This window comes from Hyaena hyaena, unplaced genomic scaffold, assembly GCF_003009895.1.
Source record: "Hyaena hyaena isolate Hyena2069 unplaced genomic scaffold, ASM300989v1 scaffold_65, whole genome shotgun sequence".
Classification (NCBI taxonomy): Eukaryota; Metazoa; Chordata; class Mammalia; order Carnivora; family Hyaenidae; genus Hyaena; species Hyaena hyaena.
In genome coordinates this window covers 2,766,278-2,788,202 of record NW_024080697.1, presented here as the reverse complement: position 1 = coordinate 2,788,202, position 21,925 = coordinate 2,766,278, and the positions used below count along the sequence as shown (strand labels likewise).

Sequence of the window (21,925 nt, the reverse complement as noted above, 5' to 3'; positions counted from 1 at the left end):
GCCGAAGTCAGATACTTAACCGACTGAGCCACCCAGGGACCCCAATGTTTACTTTTTAAGGAAAAAAAAATTTTAAAGTGGGTGGGATAAGGAAGTGGATATAGTAAGTGGGGAAATTTTGTTGAAAAGGGGAGCACAGTAAAAGTAGCAGTAGTTGGATGAAGGTAAAGGGTCAAAGTATAATTGTGGACTTTTAAAATTCAATTTGATTTTTATAAGGGGAAAACGAAAGTATGTGTGTGCGATGAAAAGGATCCAGTAGTGAGGAAGAGTCTGATGATGCTGGAAGCACAAGTGATCCTACAGGACTGAAGTCCTTGATAAAGGAAGAGAAAGAGTCAGAGCACAGGTCAGGAGACTGGCTTTTGGCAGGAGCAGAGATACCTCGAACAGGGGCGAAGACAGAAAACAACAGGTAGATGTGAGGCTTCAATCGCAGGTGGAATCCCCTACTCGACTGTTTGTATTTTTTCAAGAAAATGGAAAACAAGGTCATCAGCTAAGGATCAGGAAGAGAGGCCGTGGGAGATTCCACACCCCTTTCCGGACCACAAAAGAAAACCACTTCCATCACACGATGAAGAATATCTACCTCCAATCCTACTTGGTGGCACAACCCGAGGGCCTTCCCTGAAGAGTAGAGAGCATGACGAAAATGGCTAGGATTATGATTCCCATTTTACAGAGGAGGAAAAGCAGGCTTACCGAGGTTGAAGTAAGGCACCTAAGGAGCTGATTAGCAGTGACACCGAGGGCTCGCTGGGTCTGCATGACCCCTGAACCTGTTATTTAATGCTCTGGCACACCCAAAGCCCTGAACGAACAGTAATAAGGATTCGGCACAGACAGGATCATCCCCTATGACTTCATTCAGTCAACATTTCCCCAGCCACAGGGCATCGGGTCATCGTGCCTGAGTGGCCCGGAGGCTTCAGGCCACCTGGGAAGACCTCGTGAACCGTCAGACGTGTGCGTGCATCTGCGTCTGTGCACATGCGCCTAAGATGGAAAAGTGGTCCGAGGGGGATACGAATACATCTTGGTGTTCTTGGGCTCCAGCTCAGAACTGTTCTCTGAAGTGCTGGAGAGTGGGTTTGTCTCAGAGCACGAATGTCTTCTGGAAAAGAGAAAGACTTTTTAAAGGCAAGCCATCTCTCATCCTCTTTTTCATTCACAGGGCCAGAAAAGTGGTATTTCTGGCAGGGGCTAGAGGCAGAATACTCTATAAATACAAAGCCATTAAATCCCATGCAGCGGGAACCTGATCGGAGCCTCCTTTTAATTTCCTGACATGAGCTGGCCACTAACCCAATTACCCAGAATCCCGGAGGAGCCCTCCGCCCTCCCGACAAGCACAAAGCGAGTGAGAGCACACTGCATGGACGTCAGCCCAGCTTTCACTGAAATCAAATATCTTTCAGAAAACACTTGGGGAAAAGGCAGGCGAGGGCTGAGAGGAGGAGGAAATGGAGCGGGACAGGGAGGCTGCTGGCCCCAGGCAGGTGAAGCGAGGTGAGGAGAAGAAGGTGAAGTTCGCAGGACAGGCCTTCCAGGCAGAGCTGCTGAAAGCCCAGAGCTGTGCTGAAGCCGGAGGGCGTCCCGTGACAAGCAGCGAACGGTTTTCCAGGTCCTTTGTCTGAGAGGCTGTCAGGCCCCACCCCGGCCAGGCAGGGAAGCCCACCTATTGGGGGAGAGCCTCTCCACTGCTGTCCCAAGGGAACCTCCCATCCTGACTTTGGACCCCACACAGGGGGCCAGCCCTGGATGGCTGTCACCTGTAAGATTCCTACCAGCGAATCCAGGAGGAAGATCGGGGCCGCCAGTAACCCTCACCTCACAAGACAGGCTGGGCGGCTGAAACAGCTCAGTGCAAAAGAGACTGCCTTTGAATCAAATAATTTAATAACACGCCCAGGAAGGTGGTATCTTAAAGCAGTCCCACAGTGGATTTCACCGGGGAGCTGTTCCACCTGTCCCCACCTTGACCTGCTGACAGAGAGCAGGTTCAATGCCCCTGCTCTACAGGTGAAGAAGCAGAGGCCCAGGAGTGCAAGCCAGAAATAATGTACACAGCAAGACTCCCTCAGAACCAGGGGCAAGGGTGCAGGCACCAACCCACAACCCAGTGCCGATTTTGTGTTCGATTTCTTATGAAGACAAAAATCACTCTTTTCTCTAAAAATGCGGACTTCCACACACTGGATTTGCTTAAAGTGAGACAGACCTTTGGGTACTGCCTACACGGCATGGTGGATGATTCCAGAGCGACAGCAGCCTCAAGGCAGACGCTCAGCCACAGGAAGCCCCACAACCAGACCTTCCCCCTCTCTACCCCACCCCACAGATGCCGGCCTCCCAAATTATGAAGCAGTCCCTAAGGTGTTTTACTTGAAAAAAGAAAAGCTGTAAGAGACAGGGGCCTGGGTGGCTCTGTCGGTTAAGCATCTGACTTTGGCTCAGGTCATGATCTCATGGTCTGTGGGTTCGAGTCCCACATCAGGCTCTTTGCTGACAGCCTGCTTTGGATTCTGTCTCTCTGCCCCTCCCCCTCCCCAGCCACACATAAGCCCTCTCTCTCAAAAATAAATATTTTAAAAAATTAAAAAGAAAAACTGTAAAAGACATCTAGAGCTGCTGGACCGAAGATAGGAAACCACCTTCAGATGTGCAGGTGAGACGGGGAGGCGGGGAGCCGACATTCACTCCCTTTCCCCAGCCTCTGCCACCCTCATGCCTTTTCCCGGGACCTGGGACCCCAGCCCCTGGTTCCTCCAAGTGGCGCCCACCCTGGATCCTTCAGGAGGAGGAGCCCACAGGAAGGCTGCAGTCTGCCTCTCAGAGTCAGGGCCGAGTCTGAGGGGAGGCACAGAGGCAGGGAGCCCGCGCCTGTCCCAGGGGCCTAGGCGCCTGCTCACAAAGGGGTGGGGGGACAACCAAACAAAAGCAGGAGCCGGGGCAGCTGCCAAGAGCCCCAACCTGGCAGGGACCCAGGCTCCTCACTGAGGCTCCTCCTCAGGGGGCTGGTCCCCGCGGAGCTTCTGATCGCAGGAGCCCGCCAAGGCTCTGCACTGCGGGGGGCAGAAACTAAATGGAGGCACTTGGCTTTGTCCACACTCGGGGAGCCTTTGTGTCAGCCTGCCCCCTCTGGATTTAGAACTGCCAGCACTGGGCGGTGTGGCAGAGAGGAGGGCCCCCTCCTCCTCCAGGCAGAGCTCCGGAAAGGGCCTCTCCAGGCTGGGCCCAAGGAGTGTCAGATGCCCCTTGTCACCACCACTCTAGAAAGGCTGTCCTGCACGCTTTCCTGAGCCAAGGCCTGGGCCAACCACAGGGCTGTTTAGAGCAGAGGAAGGCCAAGGTTGGGGTCTGCCGTGCGCATCTTCCCCACCTGAGGCAGGAGCTTCTCTCGGGCCCATGTGCCCCCCAGCAGCCCCCAACACCGCAGTTCCAGGGCACACAGCAGCTACCCTGCTTCTCTCCTGTGCTGGCTGCCTGACTGCCTTCGCCACCCATGTGCCACACCCTTCTCCGCCATCAGGGAATCCCCCTCGGGGTTCCCCCTTTCTGAGGGGCCTCTCTCTTCCCTGCACCAGGGAGTCCCTAGGGAGAGCCTTCCTGAGAGGCAATCCAGGGGTTTCAAGTGGTGGACCTCCCTTTTCCTCATCTCCCCTTCTCCCTCCCCTGCTCTTCAGCTCACAATCCTGGGGTGAGGGCGGGGTGGCTGGGGTAGGGGCAGACCCAGCACAGAGCATGGGGAAACCCCAGGCACTGGGCCCAGCTCCCCGCAAATCACCAAGAGAATGAGGGTGGAAGAGGCCTTGAGCCCCAATCCCTGCAGAACTCAATTCTTAAAATTCAGGAGCATTCTGGGAACACGGCAGCTCCTGTCTGCTCGAAGATCCTCAGAGGCTGTGAAGCAAGCAGTGTGAGGCCACGACTACAACTAGGAAAGGCCACTGGACACCTGGCCCCAGTCTGACCCCACACCCTCATGCCCAGCTTCCAGAACATGGTGGTGGCCCCTGTCCTCAGGATTTACAAGCTAGGAGCTTCACTAAGACTTAGAAACCCTTAGTTGGCTTCCAGCGGCCCTCAGAGGAGGAAGTCTAGAGGCCAGCACTACAGCATACCATTGAGGGCCTCTGTGCCTCAGTTTCCTCATCTGTGAGCCCCAGGATGCTCTGGAGGAGCAGAAAGAGCCTGGTGTAGGAATCAGGGGACCCTGTTCAGTCTTTAGCTTGGGTCACACCCTACACAAGGATATGACTAAAGTTGTGTCACATCAACATGAACTCATAATCTTTCAGGAGGTCTAACACAGCCTATTTTTAGTCTAGAAAGAAGACTGTTCTTCACTTGACCACCCGCCCCCCCATGAAGCAGCTAGCATGTTTCTAAATAACTGAATGGCTTCACCATCTTGAAGGTGTTCAATGAAGTGGCTAATGAGAAATGCAGTTTAAAGGCCAACATGCCATGTAGACATAGGAGTAGTTGAGGAACTGCTTCTGGAGCTTGTTTTAGAGGTCACATGCTGAGCTGAGCTGGGATGAAGGCGGATGGTGCCTGGGATGGAAACTGGGGGGGGCTTTGATTTCCACACAAAGTCCAAGCGGTCCTACTGACAAAGCACTAATTAAATTAGCACCTCCTTCCCCAAGGATGCATGGGGGGGGAGGGTTGAGAGGAGTGCTCTGGGTCCCTCAAAGCCTGGGCTGGGCTTCCAGAAGCCCCCTCTCAGTGAGGGACTGCATTTGAGACCAGCCCCTTCCTTTTCACTCCCAGCCCCTCCCCCATCACGCAATCTTCGGTACATACCTCTTTCCCAGCCTCCTCCCACTTCTGGAAGGATCCCAGGGCCCAGAACCGTATAAGCAGATGTGTAAGAACCTCTACCAGCTCCCTCGAAAGTTGAAGAAGGGGAGAAACACACAAAATACCCATCCCCCAAGATGGACCTGGACAACGGTCACCTATCTGAGCAGATCCAGAGGGTAGGGGCTGAAGGGGAACCCAGAGAAGCGCTGTCCAAATAACAGGAGTCACACGTCACGTGAAATCAGCTACCAGTCACTTTGGAGAAGGTAAAAAGCAGCATGTGATATTAATGTCCTAATATGTTTTGTTTAACCCACTACATCCAGAATCTCATCATCTCAACAGGCAACCCGTTTTTAAAAATAATTATTACACTTTTTCATTTCTATACTTTTTATCATCCTAGTAATAAGTCTTTGAAATCCAGCGTGTATCCCATGCCCGGAACCTGTGGCCCATGCTGCCTGCCGGCAGTCACGGCTAATAAGGCGATGAGGTGGCCGGGACCACGGTGGCGGGGGGTGAGGGGGAGGGCATCCCCAACGTTGACAGCCAAGTCCTGCCCACCTGCGGGAGGACACAGCTGTCCTTCACAGGTGGAGAGGACACCGTGTCTTTCTGGGCCGTAATGTCTCTGCTCTTTGGACCCCCGTGTTCCAGGGCCACCAGAGATAGAGCAGCATATGTCAAGCCCACCCCTCCCAGGGTGGACCAAGGCCTCGCCCCGAAAGGAAGGCCTTCCCCAGAGGGCCAAGCCAGCTTTCTAGGGCCCAGGTGGGGTCGGGATCTTCCAGAGGACCCTTAATGGGGAACCTCTGATGCCCAGCCTGTGTCTTCCTTGGGAGTGGAGCCATGAGGTGGCCACAAACCTGTGTGCGGGGCGCTTGTGAGAAAGGAAACGTGGGTGCCCCAGGGAGCAGGGGCCCCACCTGGGATGCGTGCAGAGACTTCCGGGGCTTGAGCATTCCAGGGGGCAGGAACACGGGGGTCCAAGTCACCCAATGAGAAGGGACCCCCCAGGCCTCAGTCAGAGCACAGTGCGGCTGCGCGGACCTCTTACCTTCCTTCAGCATCCCCACTTTGAGGCATTTCATGAAGCGGCAGGCCTGGCAGGACTTGCGCCTCCGTTTCGTGATCTCACACTCGTTGGTGGCCGGGCAGCTGTACTCGATGTTCCCTGTAACCAGACACAGACAGGCTTGCCGTGTGCCGTCCTGGACCCCCAGCCAGCAGCCAGCTGGACCGACACCTGCCCCTCATCCCGGGTGCGTGCTCTGAGGTACTGGTCAAGGTGCTCCCAACCCTCTGTGACACCGAGATGCCAGGCCCGGAGGGCTGCGTAGGCCAGGCAGCCACAGCTGTGAAGAAGGGGCACCCACGGCTTTGAAGGCACCACTGAGCTGGCATTTCATGCCAGGCGGAGGACACCTCCTTGCGCTGACCAGAATGTTAGTGCAGCCCACCGGCCCCGGTGGCCCCAGGGCCCAAGGCTTGTGCTCCGTATCCCCCTCCACACGCCGGGCCACTCAGCTTGCTGACCTTGAGAAACAATCACTTCCCTGAGTCTCGGTCTCCTCATCTGCAAAGCAGGGTATAATGTCTCCAAAATGAAAGATGAAGCAAGATCGTTAAAAATTATTAAGTACTGGGGCACCTGGCAGGTTCAGTTGATGGAGCATGGAACTCCTGATCTCAGGGTCGCTGAGTTTAGGCCCCTTATTGGGCACAGAGCTTACTTTAAAAAAAAAAAAAAAAAAAAAAACGTAAAGCACTCCTTGGTGTGAGCTGGTGATTATATAACCACAGGGCATTACTACATAGGGAATTTATGACCACTCTTGTCTCGCCCCTTCAATGACTTATACTAACGGCTACCATGCTCCCAGGGGGCTGTGAGCCCCGCAAAGGCAAGTGCTTGGGCTGGTTACCACCCAATCCGTGGCCACGCAGAAGCCAGGCAATAAAAACGTCCCGGATAAATCACTGACGGAATCCTCACGGCGATCACGGGTACAACACTGCCCCCATTTTACAGGAGAGGCTGTGGCTGCCTTTCTAACGCAGGGAGTAGCATCTGTCCTCTGGACTCTTACCCGTCCACGGTCCCTTAACAAATATGCATCGTGTAGCTATGGATGTGAAGAGAAAGGCACCTGGAAGGTACGATGCAAGACGGTGACCCCAGTGCTATTTCTTTTCATCTAATCTTCTCAGCCCCTGCCCCAACTCTGTGAGGTCTGCCAGAGCCGGTGCTTTTCAGAGACCAGGCTCAGAATCAGTGCAAGCCTCCCCCTACCCACCCCCAGCAGATGTCTACCTGAGGGGTAGGGAGAAGGCTGCCCCCCTAACCCTCTCCTCAGGCCCAGGGACACTCTCCGAAGCAGGGGTGCTGTGGGGCCCACCTCACCCAGCAAGGGCACTGGCCGGTACAGAGCAGCCTCTGAAAGGTCACTCCTGGCCTGAGACAGATCTTGAAAGGGCAGTTCCAGACCTGCCTGGCCTCTGACTCTCTACCACCCCCAACCCCACCCACGTTAGCAATCCAACCACGCACCTGCTTCTGTGCGCACCCCCACTCCTCACAGGTCCCTTGGAGGTGGGCCTGCCGGTGCCCCATTTCACAGGCCCAGAAACTGAGACTAGGGGAGCTGAAATGAGCCCCTGTGCCACCCCTGCACCCCACAAGCAGCCTGGGGAAACCAGACAGGGCCCCCGCTGTTGGCACCCCAGCAGATGAGGTGGTCTAGAGGAACTCAGGAGGGAGCGGTCTTCCAGCGTCCCTGTGCCTCAGCCTCCCCGAGTGGCCTATGGAAAACTCGGACTGCTGGATTCTCTGAGAGCCAGCAGGAACCAAGCTGTGCCCCTGACAAAGGGCTCTGAAGTCATAAAATCGTTGAGCCCAGTTACAAGGGGAGTGCTCACAAGAACACAGTGAGTGTAATTAGCCTCATTTTGTACTGGGAACATGACCACTTGCCCGGGGCACCTGAGATCTCTGTCTCTCTCTGTCTCTCTGCATCTCCCTCTGAATTCCAGCCACCATCTCCTTATCACCTTTCTCCCTCCCATTTCTCCCGGGGGGGGGGGTCTAAAAGTCCCCCTTGGTGCTGCAAGGTGGGAGAGGGGGGAAAGGGATAAAGATCTGCAAGCCCCTCCCCTCTTTGATCCAACCCTACCTAACCATTTCTTAGGTCACTCTGGCTTGTGTGGCTTCTTGGCAAATAATTTCAGTATTTCCTAGAAGCCCAGTAAACAGAGGAGAAAAACACACATATAAATTAATTCATCCAAGTCTATCTTGGCTTAGGAGGGTCTGTAGAAGTTGGTTCCTGCCACCATCCCACCCCTACACCTCTCTTTCCAGCCTCAACATCCCCCAATGTTCCGCATTATTATCAGTTCCTGGAACTCACTGATAACATAGGCTTCTGGCCTTTGTTCCAGCCGCGGAGAACAAACCCAGTAAGGTCCCTCCACCACCTCACCCGGCCCGTCTACACCTCCAGGTCCCATTGAGATAGGTGCTACTCCTGGCCATCGCCTGTCTTACTCCTGGACCAGCTCCTCTGTAGTCCAGGTGCCTAGCACACAGGAGGCGCTCAATATACACTGAGAGCCAACAGAACAGGTGCTTCCCATGAAGCAGCTACGGCTGTGCTTTTCATATACTGCACCTTTAATTTTCCCAACAACTCTGGAGGTAAACATCTTTTCCTCCATCTTATAGATGAGTCAGAGCAAGGACTTGAACCCAGATGGTCTGGCTCGAGTCTTGCTCTGAACCACTGTGCAGTGAGCTCACAGGGCCCGTGGCGGCCCTGCGTTCACCTGGCAAGGTAACTCACACAGCCTCGGGAGGCCACAGGCCTGCTGCTAGCCGTTCACCTTCACTGGGCTTGGCTGCGCAGCTGACCTGTCATCCCTTGAAGGAGGATTGATCCCAGGTTTTACGGGGCTGTCGCTCTAGCAGGGGGGTCAAGAAATGTCTGTTGATTTGGCACTGGTGCTCTCCCAGGACAAGAGGGCTGAGTATTGACAACAAGAACCACACCATGTTCTTGACCCCACGCGTGTGTGCACGTGTGCAAGAGGAAGAGAGAGTTCTGCTTTTATTTATTTATTTTTGTTCCTTTCAATTTGTTTTATGGCCCTAGCGGCTGGCTGCCAGAAAGCCAGGCTGGTGGCCTTGCCTTGTAATTTCTCTAAGTGCCTCCTCGATAAAGTGATGAGATTAATTCATCAGAATTCCTGCGGTCTCTGGAGGGCAGTCTAGGAGAGCTCAGGAGCAGGGAGGGGCATCTGTGGTGAGCACACGCGCACACGCACACACGCCCACACCCACCACTAGGGGAAGCTCGGCAGGTTTGGAGGTGGGCTCTCATAGGACAAGGACTTAGCCAATGGCTAGCATCCACTCAGAGTTCTAATATATAGACGCAGGCAGACACTACTTCACCTAACTTCTCTGGGACTTCCTCATCTGTAAAATGGGCACAGCACATGCCCATCTTATAAGCTGCATGATACAGAGACAGAAAGCACGTACAGGATTCCTCGGAGTAACTATGTGGGCAAGCGAGGACTCAAGGCTACGATGCTTATTTTTACACGCAGGCAAGGCCACCAGGGTAAAGTCAATGGAAGACTCCGGGTAAGTCTTCTAGATGCCAGATGTGAGGTTAGCCACCCATTCTGACATTTAAGAACGCTAAGACTGGTGACCTCAGAGTTGGTACACGCGCACCTGTGATAGGGAAGGGAGGAAGGAACGCCCAGAACCTGACCTGGACTTCGGCATGACCTCTGGCCTCAAGGCAGAGGGGAAATCCCCACCATCAGCTCCTTTGATCCTATGCCTCAGGAAGGAAACCCCAAGGGCATCACCATCAGCTATCTCTGAACTGCTGTAGGGAGTGGGCAGTCCTCTCCTGGGGCTCAGGGGTGGGGCCACAGAGCTTGGACAGAGGGCTCCTGGGGGACACATGTCTCAGAGGCCGCTGGCTAACATCACAGCCTGAATGGCCACCATTTTAGGTCACTGCCGTCGAAGGGCTAGGCCAGTAGTCAGTTGGCTCCACTTCTCTATTTATATCACTTCTGGGGGACACAGACTATCTCCTTCTGTGCGGCCCACTGTTCTCAACTGTCCACCCTTCCCTCTTCCTTACCTCCGAGCTGGATGATCTCATTCATGCCACTGGCCTCGGCTATCACATACTTGGTAAGGATAAGTAGCAAGAAGCAGGGCCTGTGTTCACACCCTTTTATCCATCTGCCTGCTGGATATTTCCACCTGCAAGTCCCTACGGTTCCTCACACCTCCTCAAGTGAACCCATCCTCACCCAGCTGTCTCCTCCCATTGTGCTCCTCGTCTCAGCCACCCCCCCATCCCCACCGAGGTCAGAAACTGGGGTGGCATCCTGGACTCTTCCCTCTCCTTTATTCCTAAGGTCCTTCCCATCCTACTTCATTCACAATTTATCCCCTTTCCCCTTTGGCCACAGCTAGTCAGTCCCCACACTCATCACGTCTTGCCTCACCTCCATGCACTAGCCTCCTGTCTCTAGTTCCCCTTCCAGTCTGACCCCCCACACTGCCCCTGGAGGGACATTAATAAGCTTCCTGTGCAAAACTCCATCATGGCACACTGCACCCCCCCCAAAGCCCACTACATGGCAGCATGGGGTGAGAACTGCCACAGGAGAATGGACCAAGTAAAACCCATAGCAGCCAAAGAGGGGGCTCTAGATGACAAGCCATTTGTACGGCAGAGCCTTGGAAATCCTTGGGCACTAAAGGCTCAAGATACAGCAAAAGATGTGATGGGCTTTGGCGCTGAAAACAGGGCAACTTGCTGGGAGGTCTTAGCTACCACTCTACGCAGCCACCTAGGAATCCTCTGCAACCCACCCAAGAGAAGCCAGCTTAATGTCAGGAGGTTGTAAGCAAGCCAAGTTCTGGACTCCAGGACCCACTCTACTTCAGGCAGAAGGAAAGCTGAAGCTAAATGCAGGATGCCTGAATGGTGAGACCACCCCAAGCCTGCTTCCAAACCCTAGCAGGCTGCACACTCCACACCCCATCTCAAGATAGGAATTTACAGGTTGCTTCTCTGGGAGAATGAGCAACATCAGACAGCAGGCCAGAAGATGAAAAGAAAGCAAAGAAATGCTCCCTCTATGCTCTTTATTCCTATGTCCATTTGAGACAGACAGCCAAGGACCACCAATACATTTATAAAAAGTCTTCAATATGAAAGCTAACCAAAACAAATAACTGAAGGAAAAGAATGTGGGAAGAAATCAGGACAAAGCAGGAAACAGAAATAAGCCTGGGAAAGCAATAATCAACACACTACCAACTTGAGAAGAAAAAAATAAACACGTTGCATTCATGAAACAAGAACAGCATGCAGTAAAAAATTACAGATGTATAACATGGAGCTCCTAGAAATTAAAAATATGAATATGAAAGCCATAAAAGATTCAGAAGAGCTGAGGAGCTGCTACTCCAGAACAGAACAAAAAAGCCAAGAAATGGACAAGAGGCTAGAAGAGATGTAAGAATGAGACAACCGATCCTAGAAGCTCTCTATCCAACTTTCAAATTGTTTAAAAGAGAAAAAAGTGGGACAGGAAGTGGTCACAAAGGCAGAAATGGAAGAAGAGCGAGAGGGGGTGGAGGGTGAAAATTTCTAAGACCTGAAGGATATGAGTTTCCAGACAAAAAGTCTCGCTGAAAGCCCGGCAGAATAAATGAATACAGATCTGGATAAAATTACAGAGGTGAAGAATAGATTAGTAGCTGCCAGGGGTGAGGGAGAGGAGAGAGAGGGAAGTGGTTATGGGGTAAAATGGTAAAGCCAGGAATCTTTCATACATGCAGCTCTTCTGTATCCTGACTGTGGTGATGGTCACAGCAGTCCGTGAAGTGATATAACTGCATAAACTAAACACAAACGCACTACACAGACACACATGCACACACGCACACACAGAGGGTGTATGACTGGTAAGGTCTGAATAAGGTGGGCAGATTTCATCAAAGGCAACTGCTGACTGTGATATTGCCCTGTAGTTACGAAATAGGCTACCTTCAGGGGAAACTGGGTGAAAGGTATTTGGGATCTCTCTGCATCCTTTCTTAAAACTGGGTGTGACTCTTCAATGATCTCAAAGCAGAAACATGAAAAAATGAATAATAAAAAGACCTACAACACACCACATAGACTTTTATTGTAAAAATTTCAATCAGAGACAGGTCAAAGAAAGAAAAGATTCTAATATTTTTCAGGGAGAGTGAAAAAAATGAGTCAAATACAGAGGATCAAGAAGTAGATTGGTCACCATATCTGAAACCACAGGGGAAAAAGCCCACAAGAAACACACACACACCCCTTGTGAGTATCACCACTTTTTTTCTCCTTGGCACTCATCATGGGACTTCATATATTTATTTGCTTTGTTCACTGCAGTTTCCCCAGCACTGTATGTGCAAGTGTGAGGTCTCTGCATACAGTCTCTAAATGATGGCTCAGACTGCTTGACAACAGCACCAGAAATTAAGAAAAGGAGCGACGGTGTCATGGTGGGGGTGGGGGTCGGGGGTGGAATTACTTCCAGCCAGAATTTTATATCAAGGCAACACAGAAATCTCAGGTGTGTGTTGAAGGAATGAGTAAGGACATTTCCCTCCTTCTAAGGTATCAGCAGTTTTACCTTCCCTGCACCTTTCCAGCACGTGCTCTCTCCAAAATGGAGGAGCAAAACGAGGAAGAGGCAGAATCCAGAAAACAGGGGATCCAAGCCAGAAGAAGAGTCACGGATGAATGGAGAAGAGACTAGCAGTAAGCAAAGACATTTAACCAAAAATTATGATGTAATCGTATTCAGACAATGGGAAGACGGGAAATGTGTGTGATTGGATGAGTTGTCTAATTGGAAAGAATTCTTCACTGTCCATAACAGGAAGTCAAGAAATAATGTCCAAATTGCCAACTCAGTAAACATCGCTGTAAAAATCACATTAGGGACTAAGAAGATAAACTCTAGAAGACAGTTTTTCTTCAAGGGCTAACTCTGGATCATGAGGGGAGGAAAGAGAATGTGAAGGGCCAAGGACTGTCACTTTTCATTCTGAGACTTACTTACATTTCTATCATATGGTTTTAAAGTGAGTGCACACATCACTTTGATAAAAGGTAAAAATTACCTTAAGAATTAATTAAGTTTAAAAAATTGTCCAACAGCTAGCTCCTTATCACATAAAGAATGAAATCTAACCTTCATGGCAAAGCCTACCAGGCTCTCATGATCTGGCCAACTCTGACCTGTCCGTCCTCAACTCCCCCAACCTGGGCCCTAAGTTTGTAGCTTCTGCTAATACCTCTGGAGCCTCCAAACCCTCTCTTACCTCCCTCCACCTGAAACCCCTCCTGGTAAATTCTCCCACAACTTTGGACCTCAGCTCATGACAACATCTTCCCTTCTGTCTTGGGTAGGTTTATAAGTTCCTTCCTGTTTGCCCCCACAGGCCATCCATCACCCTCCACTTGAAGCATCCAGCTAGGTGTTTCAGAATCACGATTTTGTGTGTTGTCCTTCTGAGCTATGTGCTTCCTGGGAATAGAGGTTACCGGGCCTCTCATTTTTGTATCTCAAATACAAAGCAAATAATGTGATGGGGCGTCTGGGGGGCTCAGCTGATTGAGCATCTAACTCCTGATTTTGGCTCGGGTTGTGATCTTCTGGTTTGTGGGTTCAGGCCCCCGCATCAGGCTCCTTGCTGATGCAGACTGCTTAGGATCCTCTCTCTCTTTCTGCCCCTCCAGTGCACAAGTGTGCTCTCTCTCTCTCCCAAAATGAATAAAGAGACTTAAAAAAAAAAAAAAACAGTAAATAAATGGAAAGCAAGAATCTCCACCTGGAGAATCCTAGAATTCAGGAGTGATCTCTTAGTTGTCAAATGCAATTGCCTGCCCCAGGTCCCCTGTCCTGGTCCCTCCTGACGCAGAGGACACCTAGCTCTTAAGATCTCATCTCCCTTCCCTCTGCAGGGACTCTTGCAAGGTCTCCGCTCAGTTTTCAATTCATCACATTGCCTCTAAGGTGCTTTCGGTAGTAAGAAGGCATCATTCTTTTATGTAGCATCGAGAAAGAAGAAATTCTGCCAATCAAACTACAACTGTGCTTCCTTGCCACTAGCATTTTCATGTTTGTTCGTATTAAAAGATCTCTTTGAGATTTACTCAGAGATATGATCATACAGCATCCCTGTGCATACACGGAAGAGAAAATAGAAGAAAAATCAAACGTGTCACTAAAACTTCTCCAAATGCGACTCTCCTGAATCATTCTTGATCAAAGTCATTGTTTTTGTGTTTTCCCACAGAACTGTCCTCTCTGCTAATAAGAGAGGCAACCAGGCTGCACTTCTGAAGAATGTCCACTGTCATCTCGGGGGTACCTCCCAGGTCACTGGCCCCTTTCTGCAAGTTCGGATGTGCATGTGAGGGCAGGGGCATCCATATGGAGTAACCAGCACACAGCTCTATTCAGAGAGGTCAGTGGGGAAAATGTGCATGTTGGAACGGACGCAAGATGGTACTTCCCCGTCTCCTTCCAAGGCTCTTACTTCCCTTCCTTTCACCAGGTCCTTTCACCAGGTCCTTCCTCTTGCCCCCCGCCCCTCTCCTTCAGAAGAGCTTTCTCTAGAAAAAGCTCTCCTGGAGGGCATGTTGCATCAGATGGCTTTGCCCCACCCCCTCCCCCACCCCCAGTCTCAGATTAGCAACCTGGGTGGGGCTGGAAATTTGCATTTCCAACAGGCTCCCAGGTACTTCTCCTCTGGGGACCACACTTTGAGAACCACTGCTCTAGAAGATCTCATTAGACCCCAAACCCCACTTAGATTCCACTCCTGAGCTCTAGGCCCTGAGTTCCAACTCTCCAGAGTAAGACCTGTGAACTGATCAAACCCAGCATGTTCCAAACTTTGTCCATTATCCCAACACCTTGCTCCCAGCCCACCCTTCTTCCACTAGGAAAATTCTTCTATCTTTGTTTCCTTGGCCCTCAAATAACCTCACTGTACCCCTACCAGCCTAAATTTGAAACCTAAGCAGGGGTAGTCTCAATCCAGCCACTGTTCTTTTTATACTGAATCTACTTCCAGAAGTTTCTCAAGCCCAACCTCTCCTTTTCATCCTTCTGCCACTGCTGGCTCGGATGCCTCCAAATGGATGGTTACCCAGATCTCTTATCTGGACTATGAAAATCACTTCCTACCTGGACTGCCTTCCCCTAGACTCTCCCACATCCAGACCAACTTCCCCGAATTACCTTGCCAGAATTAACTTGCAAAAATGAGATCGCAACAATTCTCTGCTCAAAAACCTTCCCTGGCTTCCTGTTGCCAAGTACAAGCAGCAAAAACAACTACTATGTATTTGAGAGTTCTCACATGCCAGGCACTAAACTTAAAACTTCACGTGCATGACTCATTTGACGTCTGCCATCTGCGGTAACTATCGGTTCCAGCAGCAGAAACTGTTTATGAGCCCCCCTAGTCCCATTTCACTGACAGGGAAATTAAAGCCCAGAGAAACTAAGTAACTTTACCAAGCTGACCAAGAAAGAAACTGTCAAGTTGGGATTCTAAGCCAGGCGACACAGCCCTGGAATCTCAGTATTACTCTGTACTCTTCCTCCACAAAGCCCCTGAAGCGCTGTGACATCCAGCCGCCTGCTGCTTTCCCCACCAGCCTCTGCCACCGGAGCCCCCATTCTGAGCAGAGCACCTCCCGCTCCTCTGGGCCTCTGGCTCCTGCTGTTCTTTCTGCCAGACACGCTCACCTTTCCCTCCTACTCGTGCGGCCTTCCTCCGAGTATGCCCACCCCCCGGCCCCGGGCTCTGTCTCACCTAACTTGCACTCCAGCTGTGATTTGGTCTTCTCATTTCCCCAGTGCCCTGCAGACAGCAATCGGTTGGCAGGTTTAATGGGCTCTTTGTACAGATGAGGAAATGGGGAGAAAAGAGGAAGCAAGTCCCTGCCCAAGGTCAGCCAGCTGGTCAGTAGCAGGGCTGGGACAGCAACCTAGTCTGGACTCCCGCTCACTCACTCTGCAGCCCCCTTGTCTGGTGTCCCGTGGGACCCCCGGCCTCATTCTCCAGCACAAAAGGCCTGGAGGTGGTCCAAGGCAGGATAACCCATCGATCATCTCCCTGCCCCTTCCATGGGGAGTTTCCTTCCAAGCCTGCGTCTGGGCGCCCGTGAATGAAGCAGTGCCTGCCAGGCCTTCTTTCCTACTTGCCCTCCTCATCTTAAGTCACAGACCAGGAGCTGCTCCAAGGGCCTCCTGGTGACCTGCTAAGTTGGCCACATGCCCTGGGGACGTAGGAAGGGTACAGGATGGCTTTACCCTCCCCTCAGCAGTATGTGCTCATTTATTCATCAATGGCTTCTGCTCCTAGAAGAAAATCCAAGTACACCACACACCAAGCCTCCCCCCACCACCCAGACCCGGGATGTCGCCAGCCTCCGCAGCCCCATCTCCGTCCCTGTCTCCCGCACTCACACCAGCCACACTGGTCCTCTTTCTGGTTGAAACACATCAACTCTTTCCTCTGCCTGGAGAGCCAACCCCACGATTCTTCCACATGCTTTGCCTTACCTTGGAAGTTATCTTCTCAGCATGGCCTTCCTGATCCTCTAAACTAGATCCCTTTCATCTTATCATCAGCTCTTCTCTTTCACAGCACCTGCCTCAAGTCGGCTATGATGCATCTTTACATGCTATCGTGTTTTCTGTGTGCCCTCCCCCCAGACGGCAGCCCCACAGAATGGGGGCCTCTGATCCACCCTCAGCTCAGCTCCCCATACAGTGGCTGAGACTCAATCAATATTCAACAAAGAGCTGAATAACTACTTCATAAGGTCAAACGTAAGGCAGGTGTGTCCCCCAAACACTGTCCTGTAGAAAAGAAGTTGCCTAATATCTGAGACTTTGTGACATCTCATAACAGAGGTGCTATGCCCACCACTTTATATTAACCAACCATCACGGCGGAAGAGCCACTGCCCAAAGAAGGCCTCAACCAATGCCAGTCATCCAACTGAACCAGTAACAAGGGGGTAAAGATATTTCATGGAAATTTAGTTACTCCTGAGAATCTGACCTCACAATTACATGAGTGTCAAAAGCAGTGGAGTACCGAATACCTTGTGGAAATCATGGTTATAAACCGGCACAAATAAAAAAGAACTGTGCTAATGCCCTAGGAACTATACTTATAGCTCAAAATGACCCTTTTAGGAGCACATATATACTCTTAAAATTTCAAGTAACTAAGATAGGAGTAAAGACAGTGTGCTCTGAAACACTATTAAATGAATCAGGAGGTGGCCCTAGAAAAGGCAGAGACACTTTAGTCAAAGGTCTCCGTGACAAGTTTGATAATCTTGCTTCATAAATGTGAATAGAGGGGCGCCTGGGTGGCTCAGTCAGTTAAGCGTCAGACTCAGGCTTAGGTCATGATCTCACAGTCCATGAGTTCGAGCCCTGTGTCGGGCTCTGTGCTGACAGCTCAGAGCCTGGAGCCTGCTTTGAATTCTGTGTCTCCCTGTCTCTCTGACCTTCCCCTGCTCGTGCTCTGTCTCTCTTTCTCAAAAATAAAAAATAAACATTAAAAAAGTAATAAAGTATTTAAAAAAGCAAAATGTGAGTAGAAAAATGTTTTTCAAAAAATATAGTATATTTACGAAATGTGATTTAAAGTACACAAATGTAACTAAAATTAACGCATTGTTTTAAGTAGACATTTGACTATTTTATCTAGAACCCTTTAAGTTTCCACAGGCAAATTGGCCAAACTTCTTTAGTTCGTCCTCGTGGGGAATACAGGGAGGATGGATGACTTTGGGGATCACCTTCTATACGGACACCCAAACGACTTCCCAGGCACCAGGCCCTGTGGGAAGACTTGGGGTTCCGTGACAATCATGGGGTTTAGTTCCAGGTAAGACCCATTCCCTAGAGCTTATCGTCTCCCTGGGGACCCAGTCCAATCATGGCAAGAACCATGTAGTGTGGTAACAGTTGTCGATGTGCTGGCAGAAGGTCCCCAGGGCAACCCAGGAGGGGCACCATCCATGTCAGATGAGAGGGCTCGGACTTGGAAGTGGAAAAAGGCTTCCCCGGAGGGAACACCAGCTATCCAGAGACCTAAGGACAAAAGTCAGGACTAGAGGTTGGGGAAGGCAGAGTAAGGAGAAAAATATCTGCAAAGTCTAGAAAGGAATGGGGTGTGACAAAGTCTGGGAACTGGAAAACACAGCAGTCAGGCAGACCCACAGCCTGCAAGGGAGAGTGGCAGGGGACAGCATCGGGCAAGCCCAGAGGACACCTCAATCACGTCCTGGAGCTTCGTTTACCCACAAGCAAGACAGGAGGGGGGCCGTTCAGATGCTGGTTCAGAAAGGTCTCCCAGGCAGCACAGGAGAAATCAGACTGGGAAGGGGTGAGTCCGGCAGCCGGGAGACCAGACTAGAAGCTACAGTGGTCAGTGTAGCCCAGAATGGAGCAGGGCGAACGGAGAAATGTGTCAGGTCAAGGGACACGAAGGAAGGAGATGAACGGGATGTGGCTGTGGGGACATTGGTCTGGGATGGGGGGCAGGAAGTCAAGTTCCAGGTAAGACCCAGTTCTGCACACTGGAGGACCAACCACTGGGACACAAGGAGAGACGTCTGAAGGCAGGCAGCACTTGTTGCATTTGGGTGCTTCCAGAACATCCAATAGGAAATGTTCTGTGGGTGCTGAAGGCACTGGAGCGTGGTGGGGAGGCTGAACTGGGACTCATCAGGACAGCATGGGGAGCACGGGAAGTAGATAATACAGGGCAGGAAAGCTGGTCAAGAACTGAGAAGAGGAAGGGAAAGGTGGGCTGGAAGCTGAAAGTTGAGGGGGTGTGGGTATTGTCTTGTTTTCTTTGTCTTTGACTGCAGATACCAGAAGTATTTAAATGCAGAAGGGAGGAGGCGAGGAAGTGAGAGGGTAGAAGAGGCGATAGTGGGTAGGAGGGTCTCCAGGAAGTGGGGAGGAGATGGGATTTGCCCAGAGCCCGGGGCGGGAGACACTTCTTGCAGTGGTCGTGGGCAGCAATCCCCGAGTGCGAGTGTGCAGGGGTGAGGGCAGGGGGTGATGGGTAGCCCTGTTGGCAACAACTAAGGGCGTTCCCACTGAGGGCTTCTAGTTTCTCAGGGGAACAGGAGGCAGGATGACAGGGTGAAGGTTTGGGGATACATCCTGGAAAAGCCCCCAGGTGGCTCCCCAAAAGGGCACTTCATCACTTTGCTACTCATTACAAAGGTTTTCATTACTGTGAGGTCAGTATCTTAGTCCAGAAAGGAGCTCCATCTCTCAGGGCCAGACTCACATTGACCAAACTATGAAGCCTGATGTATAAGCCCCACAATGGACATTCAAGTACAAAGAAACTGATGTGCCTAACCAGCAAGTTCACTCCAAGCAAAAGAGCAGAAGACCTGGGGGGGGGGGGGGGGGGGGGGGACTAGATCATAATCAGAAAGATGTTAATCACATCAACTGAGTGTTTAATGACATCAGTCTGTCCCCAGGCTGACTCCCATTTCTTAGGAGTGGTGCCTTTGCCAAAGCCTGCCTTCTTTTTCTATGCCTCCGGGGCTGATCAATCCTCTTAGGTAAGCACATTTCCCCCCCTTAGAAATGCTGGTAAATTCAGTCAGGTCCAGGATTATCTCCTTGACTGTGGAGCCAGCGTCCCTTCAGGAAGGTGCCTTTTTTGTGTCTAAGCTGTTCTTGGTGTCATCACCACCTCCACACAGGCAATGAGCTCGCTTTCACATAGAATCCGAGCAGGCAAAGCTGTACTCAACACTTAAAGTGCACTGCTAGGGGTTGATCATAAGCCCCTGGAGGGCAGAAGGACCGTCCCTACCTTGTTCGATGCTATAGCACAGGGGAATGGAAATTTCTTCTGTAGAGGGCCAGACAGTAAACTACGCTTTGTGACACCCTGCGGCAGCAGCACCAAAGCAGCCAGAGTCTATGTAAACGAATAGGTGCGGCAAGGTCCTAATCCAACCTGATTGACAAAAGCTGGCTTCAGTCTGTAGGGTGTCCTCAGCCCACCTCTCCCAGCCCCTTCCCCCAGCCCCACAGTGCTGCACAGAGTACTCAAGAAATATTTACAGGATGGGGGTAAGGGGAAGGGGGGTGATGGGCATGGAGGAGGGCACTTGTGGGGATGAGCACTGGGTGTTATATGGAAACCAACTTGACAATAAACTATTTAAAAAAAAAAAGAAACATTTACAGGAAAGAAATGGCTGGGGGCACCTGGCTGGCTCAGTCAGTGGATCTCGGGGTTGTGGGTTTGAGCCCTACGTTGAGTGTCGAGATTACTTAAAAATAAAATTTAAGGGGCGCCTGGGTGGCTTAGTCGGTTGAGCGTCCGACTTTCGCTTGGGTCATGATCTCGCGGTTCGTGGGTTCGAGCCCCGCGTCGGGCGTCGGGCTCTGCGCTGACTGCCAGCTCAGAGCCTGGAGCCTGTTTCAGTCTGTGACTCCCTCTCTCTCTGACCCTCCCCTGCTCACGCTGTCTTTCTCTCCCTCTCCTAGAGATAGGTAAAACATTAAAAAAAAAATAATAAAAAAAAAATAATAAAATTTAAAAGAAAATAACTGTCTGAGGGTTTTTCCCCATATGTTTACCATGACGTCCTTGTTTCTATAAACTTCTTTCCATATTGGTATTACCATCAAATTGAGAGACTGAAGGGATCTAAGGAGACAGAATATGAGCTAGCCATGACTTCAGAGCTTTTTCCAAGCATTTATGTAAATTAGTGAATGGATCATCCTGTGATGAGGCCCTCAGTCCAAGCTACCAGACTTAAAAAAATGGCCTGAATATCCTCTTTATTTTTTTTTAAAGTTGGGGGGAGAGGGACAGAAAGAGAGGAAGAGAGAGAATCCCAACCAGGCTCTCTGATGTCAGCAAGGAGCCTGGCGCGGGGCTTGAACTCACAAACTGTGAGATCATGACCTAAGTCAAAGTAAGAGGCTTAACCGACTGAGTCACCCCAGTTGGTCACATGCTTAGGGGACCGTACCCTGGTTTGGAGCCTTAGGCCAGGCCTGCAAACTCACATTCTCTAAGCTTTAGATGCCAGGGTCTTGAGCGCAGGTGCTACGTTCTCCTCTCCTGCCCCCCACTCCCGCCCAGTACCTCTCTCACTCACACGGTACCCGCTGGTCTCTGAGCTTGTCCAATTTTGGTTTTTCTCTTTATCCTTTAACTATGTTTCCAAATTTTCTACAACCATTATGTTCAGAAACAACGAAGTCAAAATCCATGTCAGAACAAAACCAAAGACCTAATAAAATAACCGGAGGAAACCATCACCTGTAGAATGTACTTTTCCCGGTTCTAAACGGAAACCTCTTCCTGGTTCTAAATGAGAACCAGAACTTGGGACAGAGAAAAAAGACAGGAGCATCTAAGTTCTGACTGCATTACATGCTGCTGCTTGTCCTCGGACTTCTAGGAAAAGATCACTATCCTCTTCGTGGAGCAAGTAATTAAAACTATTTACAAATCCTTCCTGTGGGCTCTTGGTGTGCTGAGGATACTCTCCGCACCCGGGCCTCTGGTGAGGGATGGCAGGGTTCCTGCACCAGCCTCTCCTGTTAGAAAATTTGATCCAGAACCTTCCAGCTTCACTCCAGAACAATGTGGAGTAAAGAGCATGGGATTGTCTCCTAAAAAGCAATTTTTCCAAAGCTGACCTCAAAGAATCTAAGAAATAATGACAATCTTACCAGACCCGCTTCCTGATCCGGGAAGAAAACAGTTGCTATCTCAGTAACTTAAATTGGTTTAAACATCTCATGTTTATTTGTCAAATACCCAATGATACTGATTGGCTAGCAGACTGGAGGTTTTCAACCCTGGCTGAGGCGGAAGGCTTAAAATTATCACACAGCGCTTTTCAGATCCAGAGATTTAGGGTGTCCTCTCAGACTCAGGAGTATGAAGCCCTCAGGGGCCGGGATGCATTTATTC

General features: G+C 50.8%; 1 protein-coding gene across 3 annotated transcripts in view; it reads right to left on the bottom strand.

The window, feature by feature from the left end:
- Positions 1–21,925, bottom strand: part of ESRRB (estrogen related receptor beta) — a 106,308-nt gene that overhangs the window by 30,505 nt on the left and 53,878 nt on the right. For 2 of the 3 annotated variants that reach the window (XM_039232194.1, XM_039232196.1), the window contains one exon: positions 5,876–5,992. The exons of the other annotated variant lie outside the window; for it this stretch is intronic. In XM_039232194.1, the coding sequence (XP_039088125.1) occupies positions 5,876–5,992 (117 nt within the window). The remainder of the gene's footprint in view (positions 1–5,875; positions 5,993–21,925) is intronic. 3 annotated transcript variants of the gene reach the window in all.